Source organism: Felis catus, chromosome D1 (assembly GCF_018350175.1).
Source record: "Felis catus isolate Fca126 chromosome D1, F.catus_Fca126_mat1.0, whole genome shotgun sequence".
Taxonomy (NCBI): Eukaryota; Metazoa; Chordata; class Mammalia; order Carnivora; family Felidae; genus Felis; species Felis catus.
In genome coordinates this window covers 77,979,779-77,999,670 of record NC_058377.1, presented here as the reverse complement: position 1 = coordinate 77,999,670, position 19,892 = coordinate 77,979,779, and the positions used below count along the sequence as shown (strand labels likewise).

Below are 19,892 nucleotides of genomic sequence, written 5' to 3'. Positions count from 1 at the left end.
TCACTATGTTTTGATGTGTCCTGCCATGAAAAGAATCTTTAAATTTATAAAATAAGAAGGAAGAGATGGAGAACTCTGTTTTTATCCTACTGCCCTTTCTTCACCTTATTCACATTTCCAGAGTTCTTCCCCTCTTACAGGGTCACTGGATTCTTCCTGCTTCATTGTTCTTCTCTCTGAGAATATTCCTTCCTTCCCACTATCTCCTTGCTATAGAAATAGAGTAGTCATTCTTCCCTGTGCTCATAAATTTTTGAAAGTTATCTCAAAATACTATGTGAAAGAGAAAACTAAAGAAGAGTGAAAAATATTAAAATTTTAAGAGAGTAAAAATGAAAATATCCAGCACAGAGTACAAACATAGGTGTTATAAGTGACATACACACAGTCATGACAGACACGACCAGTGGGAAAGTAATAAGCAATACTTCTGTGTGATATCCACCGCAACTTGAACTACCTTTGACTATTTCCACTGTCAGCAATTTTCTTTAGCTCATATATCTTGTAGCTTGTGAATAAAGTATGGGGATGATTTTCATTTGTTCATATTGCTTTACCACTTGGTTGTGGATTCGTTGAAGCATAGGATTTACTTCTCAGTGATTTTGTTTTTATTTTTTAATTTCCCATAATTCTTTAGAGTTTACCTGGATTACACATTGTTTTTCTTCTCCAACACATGGACATACTCTTCGCATTCATTCAATTTCTCCTTTACCCAGTCCTGTTCTATTTTTTTTTTCTTTTTCTTAGATCATCCTCTTTGCTTCATCAGATACTTATTTTCAACGTTCTGTGCCTAAGGCAGATCTCCCTAATTGATGGTTGGTGTCTGTCATGTGCTGAATTAAGAACAAGAGCAGGGAGGTTACCCAACTCCCTTCATTAATGACATATGTTGCTGTAACTCATAAGGAGACTAGGGAAAGCTTCAAGTTTCAGGAAATGTGGCCAAGTTGAAGACCGGAATTCTAAGGCAAGAATCAGAAGACACATCAACAAACGAGGATACGCTCTGGTGTAAGGTTTGTAGAAATTATGATTGTGATTGAAATAAGAAATTTCCAATTCGTTTAGAAATACTTTTTGTTCCTTGTTCATGAATAATGTTGGTCTGCAGTTTTAGTCAGACAATATGACGCCATGTAAAGATATTTTTACTTTTTATTAAATAATATTTCTATGAAATAACAGGGATAAAGTACGATCCAAGAGGCACAGAAAATACAAAAACATACTATCAACAAAAAACTTTATTTAACACTCTTCCTCAGAATTATTAAATAACTTTAAAAATCTCATATACTCACCCTTATTCATTGCACTAATCTTGCTAATTAAAATTTAATATTTAACCCTAAATATTTGTGCTACGCACATAGAAGGTAAGGGAATAAAGCTAAGCTCTGTATCAAGAAAGAATACTACTTACATTTTATGCTTTGGTTTAATTTGTTTTTTTCCAGCAGATGAGGCATGTATGAGGCCTGCCAAACCATACATTAATTTTTTTCATTGAGACAGAGTTTATAAGTAGAACTAAATTATGTATGGGAATTATACAGACAGATGTCTTCATCAATAGAGACACTAATTTTTTCCAAAACAAACTGGCAATTTCTACTATTTGGAATTTATGATTTCAACAAAGTACAGGAATTTTTTGTTGCTCTTGTTTTTCAAGTTCTTTGAACAAATTTTGGAATTAAAGAATAGATGGAGACCCTGATAGTGTTTTTGGAATGCTTCTTGCCATGTTGCACACTCACCTCAGAGTGTGTTCTGTATTTTTTTTTATCATTTAGGAAATCTTTATTAAGTACCGAAGATAGATCCTGTGGGAATATAAAGATGAATTAGACACAGTCTTTCCCTTGAAATATCTTCCATTGGTGGAGGAAACAGGCATGAAGAATTAGCCTAACGCAAAATGAGATAAATGTTAAATATCAGTACAAAAGGCCATCCACAGAAGAACAAAGTGATGCAGAGTCAGCATGTCCCTGAGAATCAGGGCAGGTGGCAAGGTGGGGTGACCCTTCCTTAGATGGTACCTTAGGGGAGGTGAGCCCAGGAGCGGAGGTGTGAACATGTCCAGTCTTCAGGGAATGAGAGGCAGTCTGGAGAGCCTAGGCATTCAGATCATAGAGGCTAGTACAGGGGATGAGGCTCTGACCAGATTTTAGATAGTGTTGGATACAATATTAAGAAGTTTGGACCCTTGGGGTGCCTGAGTGACTCAGTCGGTTAAGTGTCTGACTCTTGGTTTCGGCTCAGGTCATGGTCTCATGGTTGGTGAGTTCAAGCCCCACATCAGGTTCTGTGCTGGTGGCACAGAGCCTGCTTGGGATACTCTCTCTCCCTTTCTCTCTGCCCCTCCCTGACTCTCTCTCTCTCTCTCTCTCAAAATAAATAAACTTAAAAAACAGAAGTTTGGACCCTTAAGAGTATAACTCAAGCTTTCAATTAATTTTCTAACAGAGTTGGTTATCAATTCAGATGTAAGCATCACACAGTATATTTTTTTCTCTAATGAAAATTGTGTTTCTAACCATGAGCAATAGTATAGTTAACCATTTAACTCTTTATGGTCTTTTAGTTTCGTAATAAAGATCCAGGTAGACACTACACAATAGGAAGGAATGTCTCTTTTTATCAGGAAAAAAGCGGTAAGTTTTATATTATTTATTATTTATTTCCCATCACTTGGACCTATGAGTTACTTTACAAGTTATTTTACACTTACCTAGGAAGAAAAGTATTTAAATAATTCCGACTGGAGGAATTTAAAAATAGTAGCGAACCATTAAGTGATAATGACCTCATAGTCTTTCACTTCGTTTTTGAATTCAGCACCTTCACCCAGGTATCCCCTCGTGCTCTAGTTTCTACTGCTGTGCAACAAAGCACCCCAGATTTAGCAATGGAAAACAGCTACCACATAGTTTTGCTTACAAACTCTACGGGAAATAGCAAACAGAGCAGTGCAGGACGGCTTATCTCTGTCACAAAACATCTCAGGTGGGAAACTCAGTTAGGAACTGGAATAATCTGCAGACTTTGCCACTCACACATCTGGTGTCTGGGCTTGGATAACAGAAGGCTTCTTCATGTGAATTGGCCTTCTCACAGCAGGGTGGCCAGATTCCTAGAGAGAGTGTTGCTGGAGGAATGTCCTGAGAGCAGGCAGTCTGAGAGAACCATGGAAGCCGCAGGCCCTTTTCGGATCTAGCCTCAGGAGTCCTGTAGCATGCCTTCTGTTGTGCAATGTTAGTCTATCCTTTCAATAGGAGGAGTGTCAACTATTTCTGTTACCCTGTTTATTTATTTATTTATTTATTTATTTATTTACTTATTTTAATTTATTTTTTAACGTTTATGTATTACTGAGAGACAGAGAGACACGGAGCATGAGCAGGGGAGGGGCTGGCAGATGGAGAGACACAGAATCCGGAGCAGGTTCCAGGCTCCGAGCTGTCAGCACAGAGCCCGACTCGGGGCTCGAACTCACAAACGGCGATATCATGACAGGAGCCGAAGTGGGACGCTTAACCTACTGAGCCACCCAGGCGCCCCAATTTTTATTATTATTTTTTAAATGTTTATTTCTTTATTTCAACAGAGAGAGAGAAAGAGTGCGAGCAGAGGAAGGGCAGAAAGAGAGGGAGAGGGAAAATCCCAAACAGGTTCAGTGCTGTCAGAGCACAGCCTGATGCGGGGCTAAAACTCACAAACCTTGAGATCTGACCTGAGCCAGAATCAAGAATCAGGCACTTAACCAACTGAGTCACCCTGGCACCCCGCTAGGACCCTATTTAAAACTGCCAGACCCAGTAACCCAATCACAACTATGACTGTTGACTATTTGAAGTTTTCTTCTCTCTTAGACTGGGTCTGCTGATGCAGGCTCTATTGTATTCATTAGCATATCTCTAGCACATAATAGAGTACGTGATACGGAATCAAAAAGTATTAGTTGAAAAAATGAATAAACTATTTTTCAGATGCATCTTGCTCACCTGATTTTTTCATATTGCCAGTCCTCGTAGCTAGAATACCCTTCTCAATCTCCTGTCTGCCAATTAACATCTCTATTGTCTATCTATCCTTAATGAGAAAAAGAACTCTCTAATATGAATTGTACATGATGATGTACTAGTAACTGTGCTACATGCCTTGCAAACATGATTTCACGGAGTCTTCACAACAAATATTATTATGTCTTCTTTATGGATGAAGGAACAGGCTCAGAAAAGTTAAGTAAGTTGTCCAAGGTAAAACTTAAAAGCAACACTGGTATTAATCCCAGGTCTGTCTGATTCCAAGCTTTGGTTGAGCTCAACACTTACTAACCACCAACTATGTAACAGTGATTATTCGAAGAACCGAAAGTTCAAAGCCTTAGTCCCTCCCCTCTAGAAGTTCAACGTCTGTTGAAAAGAAGTCTTACCATCTAAGAAGACAAATATCCTTTCCAGTCCATCATCTTGCATTCCTGTATCCTGTAAGTTACTGTAAAAAGTATTGTGGACTTTAAAAATACCCTTAAGAACACAGCCATCCCATTAAAAAATGTGAAGTCAGACCTAAGATGCACATATCCACTTGAAAATGTAATTAACTTGTGTATTCTTGCCATTTTTATGGAGGAGAGACCCTGCACAATGAACCTGGACTATTGGATCTCATAGTAGCAATATACCTAGCTTGGTGACGGATCCAGTAGGTTCATGTCATTAAACTATTATGCTGTGTGCGTCATAAAAAGAACCTAACTTGTAGTAAAAGGCAGTAAATAGTAAATGACAAATTAACAGTCCAGCCACAAGCGTTATTGGAATCTGGACGTGAAACAGATTACTTTCAGCTGGGGTTATCAGGAAAGACTCATAAAAAAGGTAAGACTTGACTTAGGTTTTGTAGCGTGGAAGTAAGAGACTCATGTAAAGCAGAAGGGAAGACAATGGTTCCAGATGCAAGAATCATTAGTCCCAACATGGTTGAGAAAAGAAAAAACAAGACTGTTCTGGAATAGAAATGAAACTACTTTAGTCAGATTAGAGGTAAGGTGCATATTTTTAAAGAAAACATCATAAAATAAAGCCTGCATATATTTCTTGCTACTTTTTCAGCTGTTATACGCACAAAATAATATTAGCTCCCTTCTTCTTAGGGCTTTGTATCCTGCAAAGCTGTTGAGTCTTATTCTGACCATATATATTTAAAAAAAAAAAAAAAGGAGTGAACAGAAAGACAAAAAAAAAACAAAAAACAAAAAAGAAAGATAAAAAGAATGGAAGGAAGGAAGGAAGAAAGGGAGGGAGGGAGGAGGAAGAAGGGAGGGAGGAAAGTTCAGAAATAGAAAACAAACTTGGCAGTGTGCTAATTCTACTTCATTAAGCCGCTGACATGACTGGTGTGTGAAGGAGGTTTTTGATTTCTGGATTACCTTCTAAAAAACAAGCCATATAAAAACAATTTATTATAGTCAAAGGTCTTATGATTCTGTTTCCAAAACACTCCACCTTTCTCAAAATAGAGTTTTATTTTGTAGTTCCAGTGGTCCATTTCCTTTAACGATGGGCGCGGGGTGTCCTTCCAATTTCCTGTCATTTAGTTGTCAGATTAATATTCATAGATCATGCTCCTTGCCTATATACCTAATGAGATTACAAAATTCAAGAACACATAGATGGATTTAAAGTTGAAAATGCAGGGCGCCTGGGTGGCTCAGTTGGTTGAGCCTCTGACTTCCACTCAGGTCGATCTCATGGTTGAGCCCCGCCTATGGTTCTGTGCTGACAACTCAGAGCCTGGAGCCTACTTCGGATTCTGTGTCTGCCTCTCTCTGCCTCTCCCCTGCTCATGCTCTCTCTCTATGTCTCTCAAATAATAAACATTAAAAAAATTTTTGTTTTAAGTTGAAAATGCTTGAACTGCTGGAACTTGAGCGCTAGCTTCAGTGTACTTTAAGTTTGAAAAATCAGAGGAAAGTAAGGGAAAATCTGGCAGCTAATATAGGCAATGAAAGGTAAATTCATCATAATCCACACTGTAGAGATATTCAGTCATCTTGTTTAAAGTAAGTTATTTTTTCCTTTTTACTAAAATCTGTAAAAAAAAAAAGAGAGAGAGAGAAAAAGAAAACTAATTAAAATTTCCACATTGCAAACCTAGAGGAGAACAGTGTTCACTTTAATCATTTTTCATTATACACAATTGCAGATATTAATTGATATTCTCCTGGTTGGGCAGAGGATAAAAATACGAAATTGTTTTTTTCTCAGTTAAATGAATAAAACCAAACGCATTTTATATTTTTACAACCAAGAACCCCAAGAGCAGAAAATTCTATTTGAACTAGGAAAAGTTAGGAACGTTACACTGGTGAAAGGATTTCAATCTACAACAGAACCCAGGAAATAGGAAATAGAGAATCTCATGAATGCACCCTCAGAAGAACCGAACTTAAGATCTGGAGAAACTGATTTCCCATAAACACCTGGTTTACAGAAGAGAGAGATACATCTCTTAACCAGCTAACATCTGCTAAGAATCCCTCTCCATCCTCAAGCCCATGAGCTTGCAGCTTGGATTGGGGGTGAACTCCTCACTCTTTGCACTTCTGGACCATAAACGCAGCCCACCCCAAACCCTCAATGGACTCACTCATATGTAGCTTGCTACAGTATGCATTTCTCAAATTGCTATTCCCAAATAGACTCAATTTCTGGTAATTTGACATTGCCTCAGTTTACCTCTTTATTTAGGTTGACATACTTAAAAAAATACATTTTTTAATACACAAAGCTTCTTACTATAAAATCTGACATTTTCAAATTTGCTTAAAATTATATTGTTGATTGTAATATCCCTAACTTTGTAATATCTCAATAACATCATTTGGCACATATCTCTCTGAAAAACAATTTTCTCAGTGTTTCCCATTATACAGTCAAATTTAACTTGCTACATACCTTTTTAAAATCTTGCCTTTATTATTATAACTGCTTTTTTTCCTTCTACCTTACAATTCCCTCAATAATTTTTTCTTGTTCTGAACTCTTGGCATCTTCTGAGATGTCCAAGGAAAACTGAAATGTTTTTAAATGGATCCAGGTACTATGAACATCCTGGAAAAAGAGATATTGCTCAGTTGTATGTATCTCCTCCTCATGTCCAGCATCAATAAAACAGATGAATACCAAAATATATCAACTAGAGGAAGGTGAAGACTCATCATATTCTAAGATAACAAGAAATAGGGGCTTTTACTCGCTAGGTCAGCTAAAGTAAAGACACACAAACTGGTAGGTAGAAAGTTACAACTTTCATTATCCCACTCAAAAGAATAAAGGAAAAAGAAATATTAACTATGGCACTTTTGCTTCAAACATCTCTCCCTCCCCTCAAATGCAGTGTTTCCCTCACATCTGACAGTGAAATATTCCCTTTAAAGCCTCCCTTTATATTTAAAATTCTGTAACTTACTGATAAAAACATTACCAGAAAGAATTTTTACATTCCAATAAAATGTCTCTGTGATACCGTGAATTTTGTTTTAATCACTTATTTGGCTTATTTCGGTCCGTTTATTTTGCAATGTTAGGAATCTTTGGGGAAAACACTTCTTGACATTAATGATATTAACAGACTAGCCCAATCTAAGAACTAAGATTAGGTCTGGAAGTTATTAAAAACAAGAAAGCTTCTCGAGAACTTTTCTACCATATTTGCTATTTTGTAAGAGAATATTAATAAGGAAAATTAGATTCATCTATTGCTTTTTCAAGGAAAATTTGAAATGAATTGACGTATCTATATACATGTATTATACATGCATACTTTGCTTTCCATTTCCTTAGTTTTATTTTTTTATATATTAATTCTCTCAGGACATTTCAGGTTATATGTCTGGAAACTTCAGCCATCCAGAAAAAAAAGAAGGTTGGGAAATAATGAAAAAAATGTGCTGAAAGAATTCACATAAAAGTTTTTGGAGACTTGAAAATGGGAACAACAGACACTTAAAAAGTTATTGAACCAGAAAAAAAAAAAAAGCCCTTCCTGGCAGGTAGTTATATAGCAATATACTGATAACTGTGGGATAAAAATAAAGGCATCCAGACATTATTACAGAGCTCTCCTCCATGGAAATCAAACTCCTAATTCAAAGGTAAAGAGAGAAACTGATTCATCTTATTTTTTTCTTTCTGGTATGAACGTTAGGAAAAAAGAAAAAAAAAACACCAACTGTGAAAGAAAAATGAAATCTTAAAAATAAGTGTAGTTCAATTATTTAGTTCCAGTGTCTTATCAGAAATTTCATGTCATTTACTTCTGTACAAATACACACATATAAATAGAGAAAGGTGTTAATCTGTGCATTGATATATAGTGATAAAACTATATATAATATATTCTATTAATGTCAACATGAATTTCATCATTGTCCTTTTTATATAGAATTAAAAAAAAAAAAACATGTGCCAAGCAGTGGAAAATACATAAAAATGATAAAAGTCAGAACAGCTTCTTCAAGTGTGATTAATTCAAGTATTTAAATAGTTTCTGAAAATCAGCAATCCAAGAGGTATCAATTTAAATGCTCAGATTCTGGGAATTGAATCTGAGATTATTTAAGGAACTGGAGAGATTCTTGCTTAAATTCTTCCCTTTGCATAATTCAATCCATATTTTTAATAACTCAATCCTCATGCAGGCAAGATGTCTTCTCAAGTTAGCATACGATCCACAAATTATTTGTTCTACTATCTAACATGCTAATCCAGAGGACCCTAAAGAGGGTAAGGGATGACAGTAGTCTGGGATTAAACAAATTCATTAAAATGTCTACTTAGCCATGTTTCGCTATGAGCTTTTTTTTTTCTTTTTCCCAAATACTGCTATGAATCAAAATCAATACCAATCCAAGCATTCCATTCCAAAGGTAAAGAGACTTCACCAGGGGCGCCTGGGTGGCTCAGGTGGTGAAACAACCTACTTCGCTTGGGTTGTGACAGCTCTGAGCCTAGAGCCTGCTTCGGATTCTGTGTCTCCTTCTCTCCCTGCCCCTCCCCCACTTGCACTCTGTGTCTCTTTCTCTCTCTTTCAAAAATAAATAAACATTAAAAAAAATTAAAAACAAAGAGATTTCACCAATCACTTAAAGAGAATATGCTAGGTAATTTTGATTCTCCTCTCCATTAAGATATTGATTCTCATTCACAAAGAATTTTCCTATCAATTTACCACAACTTCTACCCACCCGTCCTTAATGTTTCCTCTGCTACTCCCTTAATGAAACTGTCATTTTATGCACTTCAACTATTGCAATATTTTCCTACTGGACCTCCATTCTAGCCATTTTCCCCAGCTGGCTACAACCAATTCTCTACATTGCATTCTAGTAATCTAGTAATCTAGTAATCATGTCATTCTTGTGCTCCAGAGTTGTCAGTAGGATTTGACTGCCAATTGAGCACAGACCCTGTTAGTACAATCTTCCAAGGACTTCATAAACACTTCTACAGTAGACAGGAGATTTTCAGAGTTGTGGATTTCATAGATTTATAAGCTATCTATATATCTAGATAGAAACATATATCTATACACACACATATATATTCTTTTTTTACACTGATTTATTTATTTAGAGAGAGACAGTGAGTGTGCAAGTGGGGTACGGGCAGAGAGAGAGAGAGAGAGAGAGAGAGAGAATCCCAAGCAGACTCCACACTGTCAGTACAGAGCCCTATCCAGGGCTCGAACCCACGAACCGAGAGATCATGACCTGAGCTGAAGTCAGACACTTAACCGACTGAGCCACCCAGGCGCCCCAAACACATAGGTATTTTAAAGCAGGCATCTAAGATAATACTTGCAGACTCTCATTTTTCCAAATAATGAAAACACAAAATTACCATTTAATATCACCATGGCTTTATAAAGAAATGCTTTTTTCCCTTTGCTTAAATTAATTATGTTTATGAAAACATTTCACATTGTGCTGTCGTCTATCTTTCATGTATCACTGTAATAATGATGACTTTGTAATAGATTGGCAGCAGTGTATGGCAGTGAAAGGTATTTGGGAATCATTGTACTAGACTACCCAGCATTCCCTAAACATATACTGATTGATAATATTATGACTCACAGACTTGTGTTAATTATAGGAATGGCTGAGAATTCAAATAACTGTGTCAAGGTCTTGGCAGGAAATAGGCTCAGTCAGCAGGGATTTTGAAAATAATTTAGCAGAGCAATATTTACAGAGGTATGGCCAAGGTTAAGGAAATCAATAGGTGTGTTAAGGTATCCAGGGTTAGCAACAGCAGGAAGTCCCCAGGACTGCAGGGAGTAATAGTTGCTATCAAAAGCTCAAGGGGGCCTGATAGAACTTTTAGAGGAAGGAACAAGAATCCTGAGGTCTTAGCTGAGAGCAGAGAAAGAAAAACCCTACAACTCTCTCCTCCTTCTGATTGCTTGCTAATGCCTCTGGCTGGTTAATTCAGCAGCATGCAAGAGGGTAAGAGAAGAGATGGACACAGTCAAGGATGAGGCCAGTCCTCTGTGCAGAGCAGGGGAGAGAAGGGAGAAAATGGTTGGAATAAAATGGGAGGTACAAAAAGAGAATAATTAACCACCTAACTTTCTGCCTCATCATATTTATAAAAACCTCAGGCAGGCTAATTTGAATTGCAATGCCCTTTATTTTTTCCCCTTTCCTTAGCTGTGCTAATGCCTATGTTAGAGCAGTATTTTCCACACTTCTCACATGGTGGTACCTGGCAGTCAACAAAGAGTTGGGAACCATGGTGAAAAAAACTTTTTTTTTTGCACTTTCCTGTTATGCTAGTATGAATAGAGATGAATCTACATATTATATTTATAATCAACTTCTTAACGACATTTGAAACGCTGAGATTTTTTAGAGGGAAATTCTTGAGTCCATGATTTTTTATAGATACTAGTTTTATGTTTGGTATGGTCCATCACAATTCTTGATCATCATTGAGAGTCACCATTGACTAGAAATATTGTTAATAAAACAGATACAACCATTTTTGTGCCAATTAAAATTTACAAGAAATGAGATTATATTTAAATTTTTTTAACATTTATTCATTTTTGAGAATGAGAGAGACAGAGCATGAGCAGGGGAGGGGCACAGAGAGAAGGAGACACAGAATCCAAAGCAGGCTCCAGGCTCCAAGCTGTCAGCACAGGGCCCGACGCGGGGCAGGGCTCGAAACACACAGAGCGCTAGATCATGACCTGAGCTGAAGTCAGACGTCTAACCGACTGAGCCACCCAGGTGCCCCAAGAAATGAGATTATATTTAAAAGAAAAGCTCTTCTTTCCTTATAAAGGCAACATAATGTTAAACCTTATCAATAATGTTGCAAATGAATTTTGAATCCAAAAATTTCTAATACCAAGAATTTAAAAGTTTTCGTGAAAGCTCTGATTTTCAGAATATATGTGCATTGTTAGAGCAGCCTTTCTGCTACTAAAAGACCACTTAAAGCCACATATAGTTGCAAATGGAAAGGAGTGTCTCAAATTTGTAAAAACAGAGATTTGGGGTGGACATCTACACCTGTGCCTACATGGAGAGTCTCACCTTTAATCCCTTCTTCCCCTATGCCCTGTCCTTCTTGGACATCTGGAACTCTTCCACTAACTTCCTGGGCCCCTTTCCCATGACGAGTTTCTCAGAAAGATAGATTGCATTGTTGCAAAAAACAAAAAAAAATCCGAAAGTGTCTGCAAAGTTTTTATGAGAAATCTGTCTTCAAAAGTTGTGCCAACTTGACAGATGGTAACTATACTTATTGTGGTGAGCGCTGCTTAATGTACGGAATTGTCAGATCTCTATGCTGCACATCTGAAACTAATATAACTTATATGTCAACTATATTTCAATAATAAAATTCTTTAAAAGGTGTACCAGCTTGTTATTCATTGTTGTTACTGAAGAATACAGACAGACCTATTCTTACCCCTGTTTTGAATGAGGTAATGGAGTCAGGATCCGGTGTTATCATTGCCCATAATATTTGCTCTCAGAGGGACTATAAAAAAGTCAAAACACTTTCCTTTCACGAAGGCATTCCTGGATGAAAGGAAAACCCTCTGTGTCCACCTTGCCTGAAGATGGGGAGTCCAGGTCTGCTTGTTCATATAGAAAGATATTATTTCAACAACCAGGTAGCTGAAATTAATGTAGTGATATGTGACTATGACATTGTTCAGAGTAGAATAAAGGGATACCAGCATGTTTTGTTTCCGGTGGTCTCTCAGATGGATAGTGTCCTATAATTTCCGGCTGATTGTATATCTTAAAATAATCAGAAATTTAGACCTAACCTAGAGAATAAAATCAATTTGATTTCTCTAGTCTTTATAGTCCATTGAACAAGAGTGTATTAGAAAACTCGCAGGACCATGAGTAAATACTTCAGCAGCAAGCTGCATCTTTCTTCAATAAAATTTTCTTCACCATCACCCATAACGATGTTGGTGGCTGCTCTTTTATATTTGGGAGGAGTGGAATTTAGAGCAGATGTGAGAAAATGTACGCTTTGGAGGCTTATATAATAACAACAACAACAACAACAGCCAATGCTTATTGTTTACAAGTGCCGTACAGTGCTCTAAAGGGCTTGTACTAGTCGGGTGCATTTAGCTGAAAGTGACAAAAATGAAACTGAAACTGGCATACACACGCAAGAAAACCCACTATCAGCCAAACAAATAAGACACACACCCACCACAACTGGGAATATATCGGGCCATAATCCTAAACAGGGTTAGTTTGAGGGTTGTCTTAATTCAATGGATTCTTTGTGATTCTGAGATTCTCTTGGCTCTGGGGAAGGAGATGGCTGCGGCAGCTGTGGACTTCATATAAACGTATAACAATATCAAGAGGAAGACAGAAACTAGCTCTTAAGCATGACTGATACTCCGCTTGTGTACCCACTTAGGGCTCCACGCTGACAGTTCAGTGCCTGCTTCAGATTCTGTCTCCCTCTCTCTCTGCCCCTGCCCCACTCGTGCTGTGTCTGTCTGTCTCTTTCAAAAACAAAAACAAAAACACTTAAAAAAATAAATAAAAGACTGGGTTCCTAAATTAATTACTGAATTAAGAGCGGGGTGGATTAAAATGGTTCGCTCAAAATTCCCAGGTACTATCCCTTGGGCTGAGCTGAGTCAGTATCCCCAATTGCATTGTTATCTTTCAAAGTGGGTGGGACTGATGACAGCATGGTTATTGAAAGACAGTCACAATATCAAGTATGGCATTTTACATTTATTATCTCATTTGTTCTTCATCAGGACCCTATGAGGTATGTATTTTGTAAAAGCCTTTTTTTTTTGGAAAAGCCTTAACCTTTGCTTAACAGCCATGGTTTGAATAATTATCATATTTTAACAAAAATCTCCTGAAATTTGGCCTTCCGTTCACTTTTTTTTTAATTTTCTAATGTTTATTTGTTTATTATTATTTAAAAAAATTTTTTTTTCAACGTTTATTTTATTTTTGGGACAGAGAGAGACAGAGCATGAACAGGGGAGGGGCAGAGAGAGAGGGAGACACAGAATCAGAAACAGGCTCCAGGCTCTGAGCCATCAGCCCAGAGCCTGACTCGGGGCTCGAACACACGGACCACGAGATCGTGACCTGGCTGAAGTCGGACGCTTAACCGACTGCGCCACCCAGGCGCCCCTAATGTTTATTTATTTTTGAGAGACAGACATGAGCGGGGGAGGGGCAGAGAGCAAGGGAGACACAGGCTCCAGGCTCTGAGCTGTCAGCCTTCCATTCACTGTCTTAATTTACTGTCTCCCAGGAATTTAGGGATCATAACCAAGAAATGGGAGATTGCTCCTGGTACGTGTAGTCCATATGGTACATGGGACTGTCACGTCATTATATGTTTTACTGTGTTATTCCTCTCGTTTCAATCTTCCTTTATTCCCTGATTGCTCAGTTTAAGGCCTAAATAAAGTACTTGTCCTTTATAAAGCTCCTGTAGAACTCTCCAGATTACAGCTGGTCTCTCATAGAATCATTCTTACAGTTTTTAAAACATATAACAACCAATTTGCATTACAGTTAAGTATTTTTGTGCCCCTCCCCACCCCTGCTTCAAGATTGTTAGACACCTTTTTTTAAAGCTTATTTATTTATTTTTGAGAGAGAGGTGAGGGTCAAGGGACAGAGAGAGAGAGAGAAGCCTCAGAAGGCTCCAATGCGGGGCTCAAACTCACAAACTGTGAGATCATGACCTGAGCCAAAATCAAGAGTCAGATGCTTAACTGAGTGAGCCACCCAGGTGCCCCAAGATTGCAGATTTCTTGATGTGAAAGCCCTGTCATAATTATCTTTCAATCTCTAACACTTTACATAGAGTAGAAGCTTAATAAATGCTCATTGAATGTTATTGAATTAAATGGAACACTGAGGAGAAGCTCTAAACCCTAGGCTTTTCTTTTTTTTCTTCTAAGGGGGAAAACTTCACAGACATTGTTTAAGGAAAATAGGCTGGGGCACCTGAATGAGTTCCAGCACCGCACTGCACCCTGCCCCCCTCTCCCAGCCATTGGGCTTTGTGCTGACAGCTCAGAGCCTGGAGCCTGCTTTGGATTCTGTGTCTCCCTCTCTCTCTGCCCCTCCTCTGTTCACACTCTGTCTTTCTCTCTCTTAAAAATAAGTAAACATATAAAAAAAAAAGGAAAATGGGCTAATGTGAAATATGCATACATTTATGCATTATAATGCTCAAGTAAGGATTTAAAATAAAATAGCTTTTTAAAAAATGTTTATTTATTTATTTATTTTGAGGGAGAGAGAGAGACAGAGAGAGAGCACATGCACAGGCAGGGAAGGGCAGAGAGAGAAGAAGAGAGAGAATCCCAAGCAGGCTTCACGCTGTCAGTGCAGAGCAGACACGGGGTTCGCATTCATGAACTTATGAGATCATGACCTGAGCCAAGATCAAGTGTTGGAAGCTTAACCAACTGAGCCAACAAGATGCCCCTAAAGTAGCATTTTATAGAGGTAAGTGGAAAGATAGGAAGCTGGAAAAGTTATGAACCATTCTTGCCATAAGGTCTCACCCCATCCTGAGTAGAAGATGTCTCACCTTCTTGAATGGATTGACTTTCTCATCTCAGGTATCTGCAACTTAACTGTTCCCTTGGTCATGAAAACTTTTCTCAACACTCATCTTTGAACTTCCCAGGGAAAAGCCAGTTTCTTTAAAAAAAAATTTTTAATGTTTATTTTTCCTTGAGAGAGAGACAGAGCACGAGCAGGGGAGGGGCAGAGAGAGAGGGGGAGACACAGAATTGGAAGCAGGCTCCAGGCTCCAGCTCCAAGCTGTCAGCACAGAGCCCAATGTGGGGCTCCAACTCACCAACTGTGAGATCATGACCTGAGCTAAAGTCGACACCTAACGTAACCTAACCGACTGAGCCATCCAGGCGCCCTGGAAAAGTCAGTTTCTTAAAGAGGCCTCCTTATCACCTAAGTCTTGCTGACCTATCTTCATTATATCTTCCTTACCACATTTGAGGCTATTTGTTTAATGTCACTCTCAAAAGTGAGGAGATGAACTCCTCCACCAGGACAAGGGTCACATTTATTTTCTTTAGCACTAAATCCTTAGTATCTTACAGGATGTGATGTAATAAGTACTCTTCATAAAAGCATGAATAAATGAGTGAATTAGTGAAGTCTGTACGTTTTCTAAAGGCAGACTGCACACTGGGCTCAAAGTTTCTAGTAGCCAATCCAAAGAATTTCAGGATACGGTATCCTTGGCATAAAATCAAATAATACTTCAAGACCAAAAGAATGTGGGCTAAAAAATATCAAAAAAATAAAACTGAATTAACAGCATAAGCACCACTGCTTTATTTATTCATTAAAAAAAAAGTGTGGGAATGCTCATCTTAATAAAACATGACTCTTCCCCCTCTTAAATTTCTCTTCCCCTTTTTGTTAAAACAAAAGAAAAGGAAACATCAGTTCTGCCTACTTAAATTAAAAGTGTTGGCTAGTGTCTTTAGGACTGTAAAGAAATTCAGCTTAAATGAATTATGTCACCAACATCAGTAAGTTAGAAACTGTCATATTTAGACAATGCAACCTCTAGAAGTTGGCAAGTATTTTTTGAATGCATAAATGAGTGAATAATCCAGATGACATTCCAGAATTGAATCCTTCTTCCTCTCCCCTCTCTTCCCACAATCTTAGTCAAATATATTTCTGTCATAGTGTCTTAACTGTCATTTTGCTCAGTTATTTGTGTGAAATGAAAGTCAACTAAGCTATTTTGCCATGGGAATAACGAAAACAAAAAAAAAGTGCAATTTTCTAATAAAAATTTAAATTCCTTTAAAAAATCTAAAAGTACTAGTATTGAAGTTTTTTGTTTGCTTCAGTTAATCTGGGCTTCAGCTCTAATAGCAAAATAACAATGTGAAGGCCCAGAATTTAAGAATGTGCCTGGCATTAATTAATTGGTGGTCAGTACATTTTTTACTAAGCTGAATTGAACTAAAGATTTCATTTAATATTTAACAGCATTACCTAATTGGCATTACCCAATAAACGTCAGCACAGACCATCTCAGGCCAAGCTCAAGAAATTTCTACTTGGGCTTATTTCCAAAGTGAAAGAAGCATGGAGACTCTCGCGACTAACACTATCTCGCACGTGACGCAGAGAACTCTGTTTTGAACACCCCACATTTGCCCCCCCTCCCTCCTTAACTTTAGTGGCAAAAGTAAAACCGCGGGGCCTTTTCTCCAGTTTAAATTTCCCAGGGTCAAAGTACCCGGATGAACGTCCTTGTCATAGCGACAGGGACTTTATCCAATAGCATTGTAGAGAGGCGTATCCTTACACAGACGCCCCAATCGGCACGCAGAGAGTCGGCGTCTCCAAGGTGAACGCGGAAGTAAGCACGCCCCCATGGAATCGCTCCTGCAGCACTTTGAGCGCTTCTCCGAGGTGCTGGCGGTCTCCCGCACGACCCACGTCAGGACCTGGGACCCCGCGACAGTGCGCAGGGCCTTGCAGTGGGCTCGCTACCTGCGCCACGTCCATAGGCGCTTTGGACGCCATGCCTGCATTCGCATGGCTCTGGAACGGCGGTTGCAAAACCAGTGGAGACTGGAGGGCGGCTCTGGGTCCTCTCCAGTCCCCGGGTTGACGAACTTCCAGGCCTTGGAGCGCTGTGACCTCCTGCTGTCTTTGCGCCTGCTAGAGAACCGGGCCCTGGGGGATGCCGCCTATCACTACCTGCTGCAGGAGCTCTTTCCGGGCCCTGGCGTCCCGGACGCCGACCCGGAGACGCTCCAAGGCAGCCTGGCCCGCCTCGCCCGCCGCCGATCCGCTGTCCACTTGCTGCGCCTCAGCGGCTACGGAGAGAACTCGGTGCTTGAGGAGGACTCAGTGCTGAAGACCCAGGCGGAGCTGCTGCTGGCGCGTCTGCGAGAGGTGCCGAAGGCCGAAGCCGAGGGCCCTAGCCGGTTTCTCAGCATCCTGTGGGAGCACTTGCCTCAGAACAACTTTCTGAAGGTGATAGCGGCCGCGCTGTTGCTCCCCCCGTCGTCTCCCCGGCCCCAAGAAGAGGAGCTGGAACCGGGAACCCCCAAAACACTCGCAGACGGGGATCAGGAGCTGGTCCGTTGGCTTTTGACGAAGTCGGATGCCATGGCCGCCTTTTGCCGTAACCTCCCAGCCGGGCTTTTAACTTTGGTGGCAGGCCGCCACCCAGAGCTCTCCCGGGTCTATCTGGGTCTGCTCGCAGACTGGGCCCGACATCTGCACTACGACCTTAAGAAAGGCATTTGGATTGGAACTGAGTCCCAACATGTGCCCTGGGAGGAGTTGTATGGCAAATTTCAAAGCCTCTGTCAGGCCCCCCCACCTCTGAAAGATGACGTTCTAGCTGCCCTGGAGTCCTGTAAGGCGAAGGATGGAGATTTTCAAGTCCGTGGTCTCAGCATCTGGACAGACCTGTTGTTAGCTCTTGGGTGTGGGTCATGATACTGCACTTAGGAAAAAAGAAGTTTTAGGTCTCAGACCGGGCCCCAGTTCACTTTGGGCCATGTTTTGTTATTACTTGAATGTATGGTTTACCAAATTAAAATTCCAGTGCTTGCACCAGATCTGTACTTTCACGTGTCCAAAATAGTATTTTAGGTGCTAATTTGTAATAGACGGAATTATAATTTACAATTACAATTGTGCAAAGTAACTGCCTCGTGTTGTCATGGATTTTGTGGATAGAGGAGTGACATTGCAAGTACCTTAAAGCCATAAGGTTAACAATAGTTTGCATATTAGAAGGCTCACTTCTGGGACGCCTGGGTGGCTCAGTCTGTTAAGCCTCCGACTTGAGCTCAGGTGATGACCTTGCTGTCTGAGTTCGAGCCCCTCCTCGTGCTCTGTGCTAACAGCTCAGAGCCTGGAGCCCACTTCCACTTCTGTGTCTCTCTCTGTGCTCTCATGCTCTCTCTCTCAAAAATAAGCATTAAAAAAAAAGTTTTATTAAAGGCTCATTTCTACGAATGCTGAAAAGATAATGTAGTTTTCAAAGTGACAAAACACTTTTTTTTCTATCAGTATAACTTACTTTTTTAGGTTCCCCTGCCCCCCAAGTAGTTAAAAGCTTTCTTTAATCTTTAACCAACAACATGTGTTGGTGTGTGTGTGTGTGTGTGTGTGTGTGTGTGTGTGTATGTATGTATTCATTTTAAAAGCTAACTGGACTATTTGGAGTTTAAACCCTGGACTTTGGCCTTTTTAACTTAATATTCTAACCAATTAATCAGCCTCAACCTGTACTGAAATTGTGTTGTTCAAGTTTGTTTCTCATTTCTGCAAATCACTACTCCCTGAAATTCAAAGACCAAACAGTACTTTAAAGCGCTGACTTCAGGATGAGGAAAAACTTTGCTAAAAGTATAGTAAATACGAATATATGCCCATGGGTTTAATATAGCATTTGATGGTAAAAGAATCAAACAAAACATGAATTAGAAGACCCAGATTTTAGAGCAGCTTCTGTCACCAACTAGATTAATAAATCACAACTTTGGTGTTACAGTTGCCTCATGTTAAATGAAGTGCTTAAAATAGTTAAACTTCCTCATTTTTCCCTTGGTGGCAGCCCTTTGGTGACAGTTTAGAATATTTGTCTAGTGTTTGTAGGAACCTAATTTCATGAGTTTACCCAGATGCTCCACAGCTGGCACAGTGGTTCCCAGTCACTCAGTTTAAGAGCAATTTGTTAATTTTTGTTAGGGGGATATAACTTTGCATTCATCAAGAAATTTTTGTCCCTATCCAAGTTAGTTGGTAGCAACATTTTCTTGGAAAACATATGAAGCTTCAGAAAGTTAATTTCTAATTTCAGAAATGGAATTAGAATGAGGAGTTGTGTAATCTTGTAGAATTTTTAATTCTATAGTAGAATCTGGAGTAAACTACTGTTCCCCTACCATGTACACTTTTTTTTTTTAATTATCTGAGTTAACAGTATCCAGTTTTTATTTCCTGTGGTCCGATTCCTTTTTCTAGCTCTCATCCATATAGCACATCTTTTAGATTGCTTGCCATAGAAAGGCAATTCCTTTTATCAGTTACGCGAAAGTCTTGTTTCAGGAAACAACCCTGAGAAGTTTTACGGGGGTAGTTCCTAATTGTGACCCATAACCCTAAGTTCCATAGTTCTGAGCTTTAGAGAATGACAGTTTGTAAACTTATTTCCCTAGTTCTACAGCTACATTGAAAGCTCTTATTTAAAATGATAAAAATGGACATAGACCTAAGTAAAGAAAATTTTAAAATCCATTTTTAT

The 19,892-nt window shown here is 39.1% G+C and overlaps 1 protein-coding gene across 1 annotated transcript; it reads left to right on the top strand.

The window, feature by feature from the left end:
• The first annotated feature begins 16,937 nt into the window (after nt 1–16,937).
• On the top strand, nt 16,938–18,287 carry FANCF (FA complementation group F). Its single transcript, XM_004001521.6, has one exon. The coding sequence runs from the start codon at nt 16,997–16,999 to the stop codon at nt 18,074–18,076; it is 1,080 nt and encodes a 359-aa protein (XP_004001570.4). The 5' UTR covers nt 16,938–16,996; the 3' UTR covers nt 18,077–18,287.
• The last annotated feature ends 1,605 nt before the right edge of the window (nt 18,288–19,892 follow it).

Excerpts from the sequence above, each read along its gene's own strand:
- FANCF (XM_004001521.6), top strand. The coding sequence starts at position 16,997 with ATGGAATCGCTCCTGCAGCACTTTGAGCGCTTCTCCGAGGTGCTGGCG.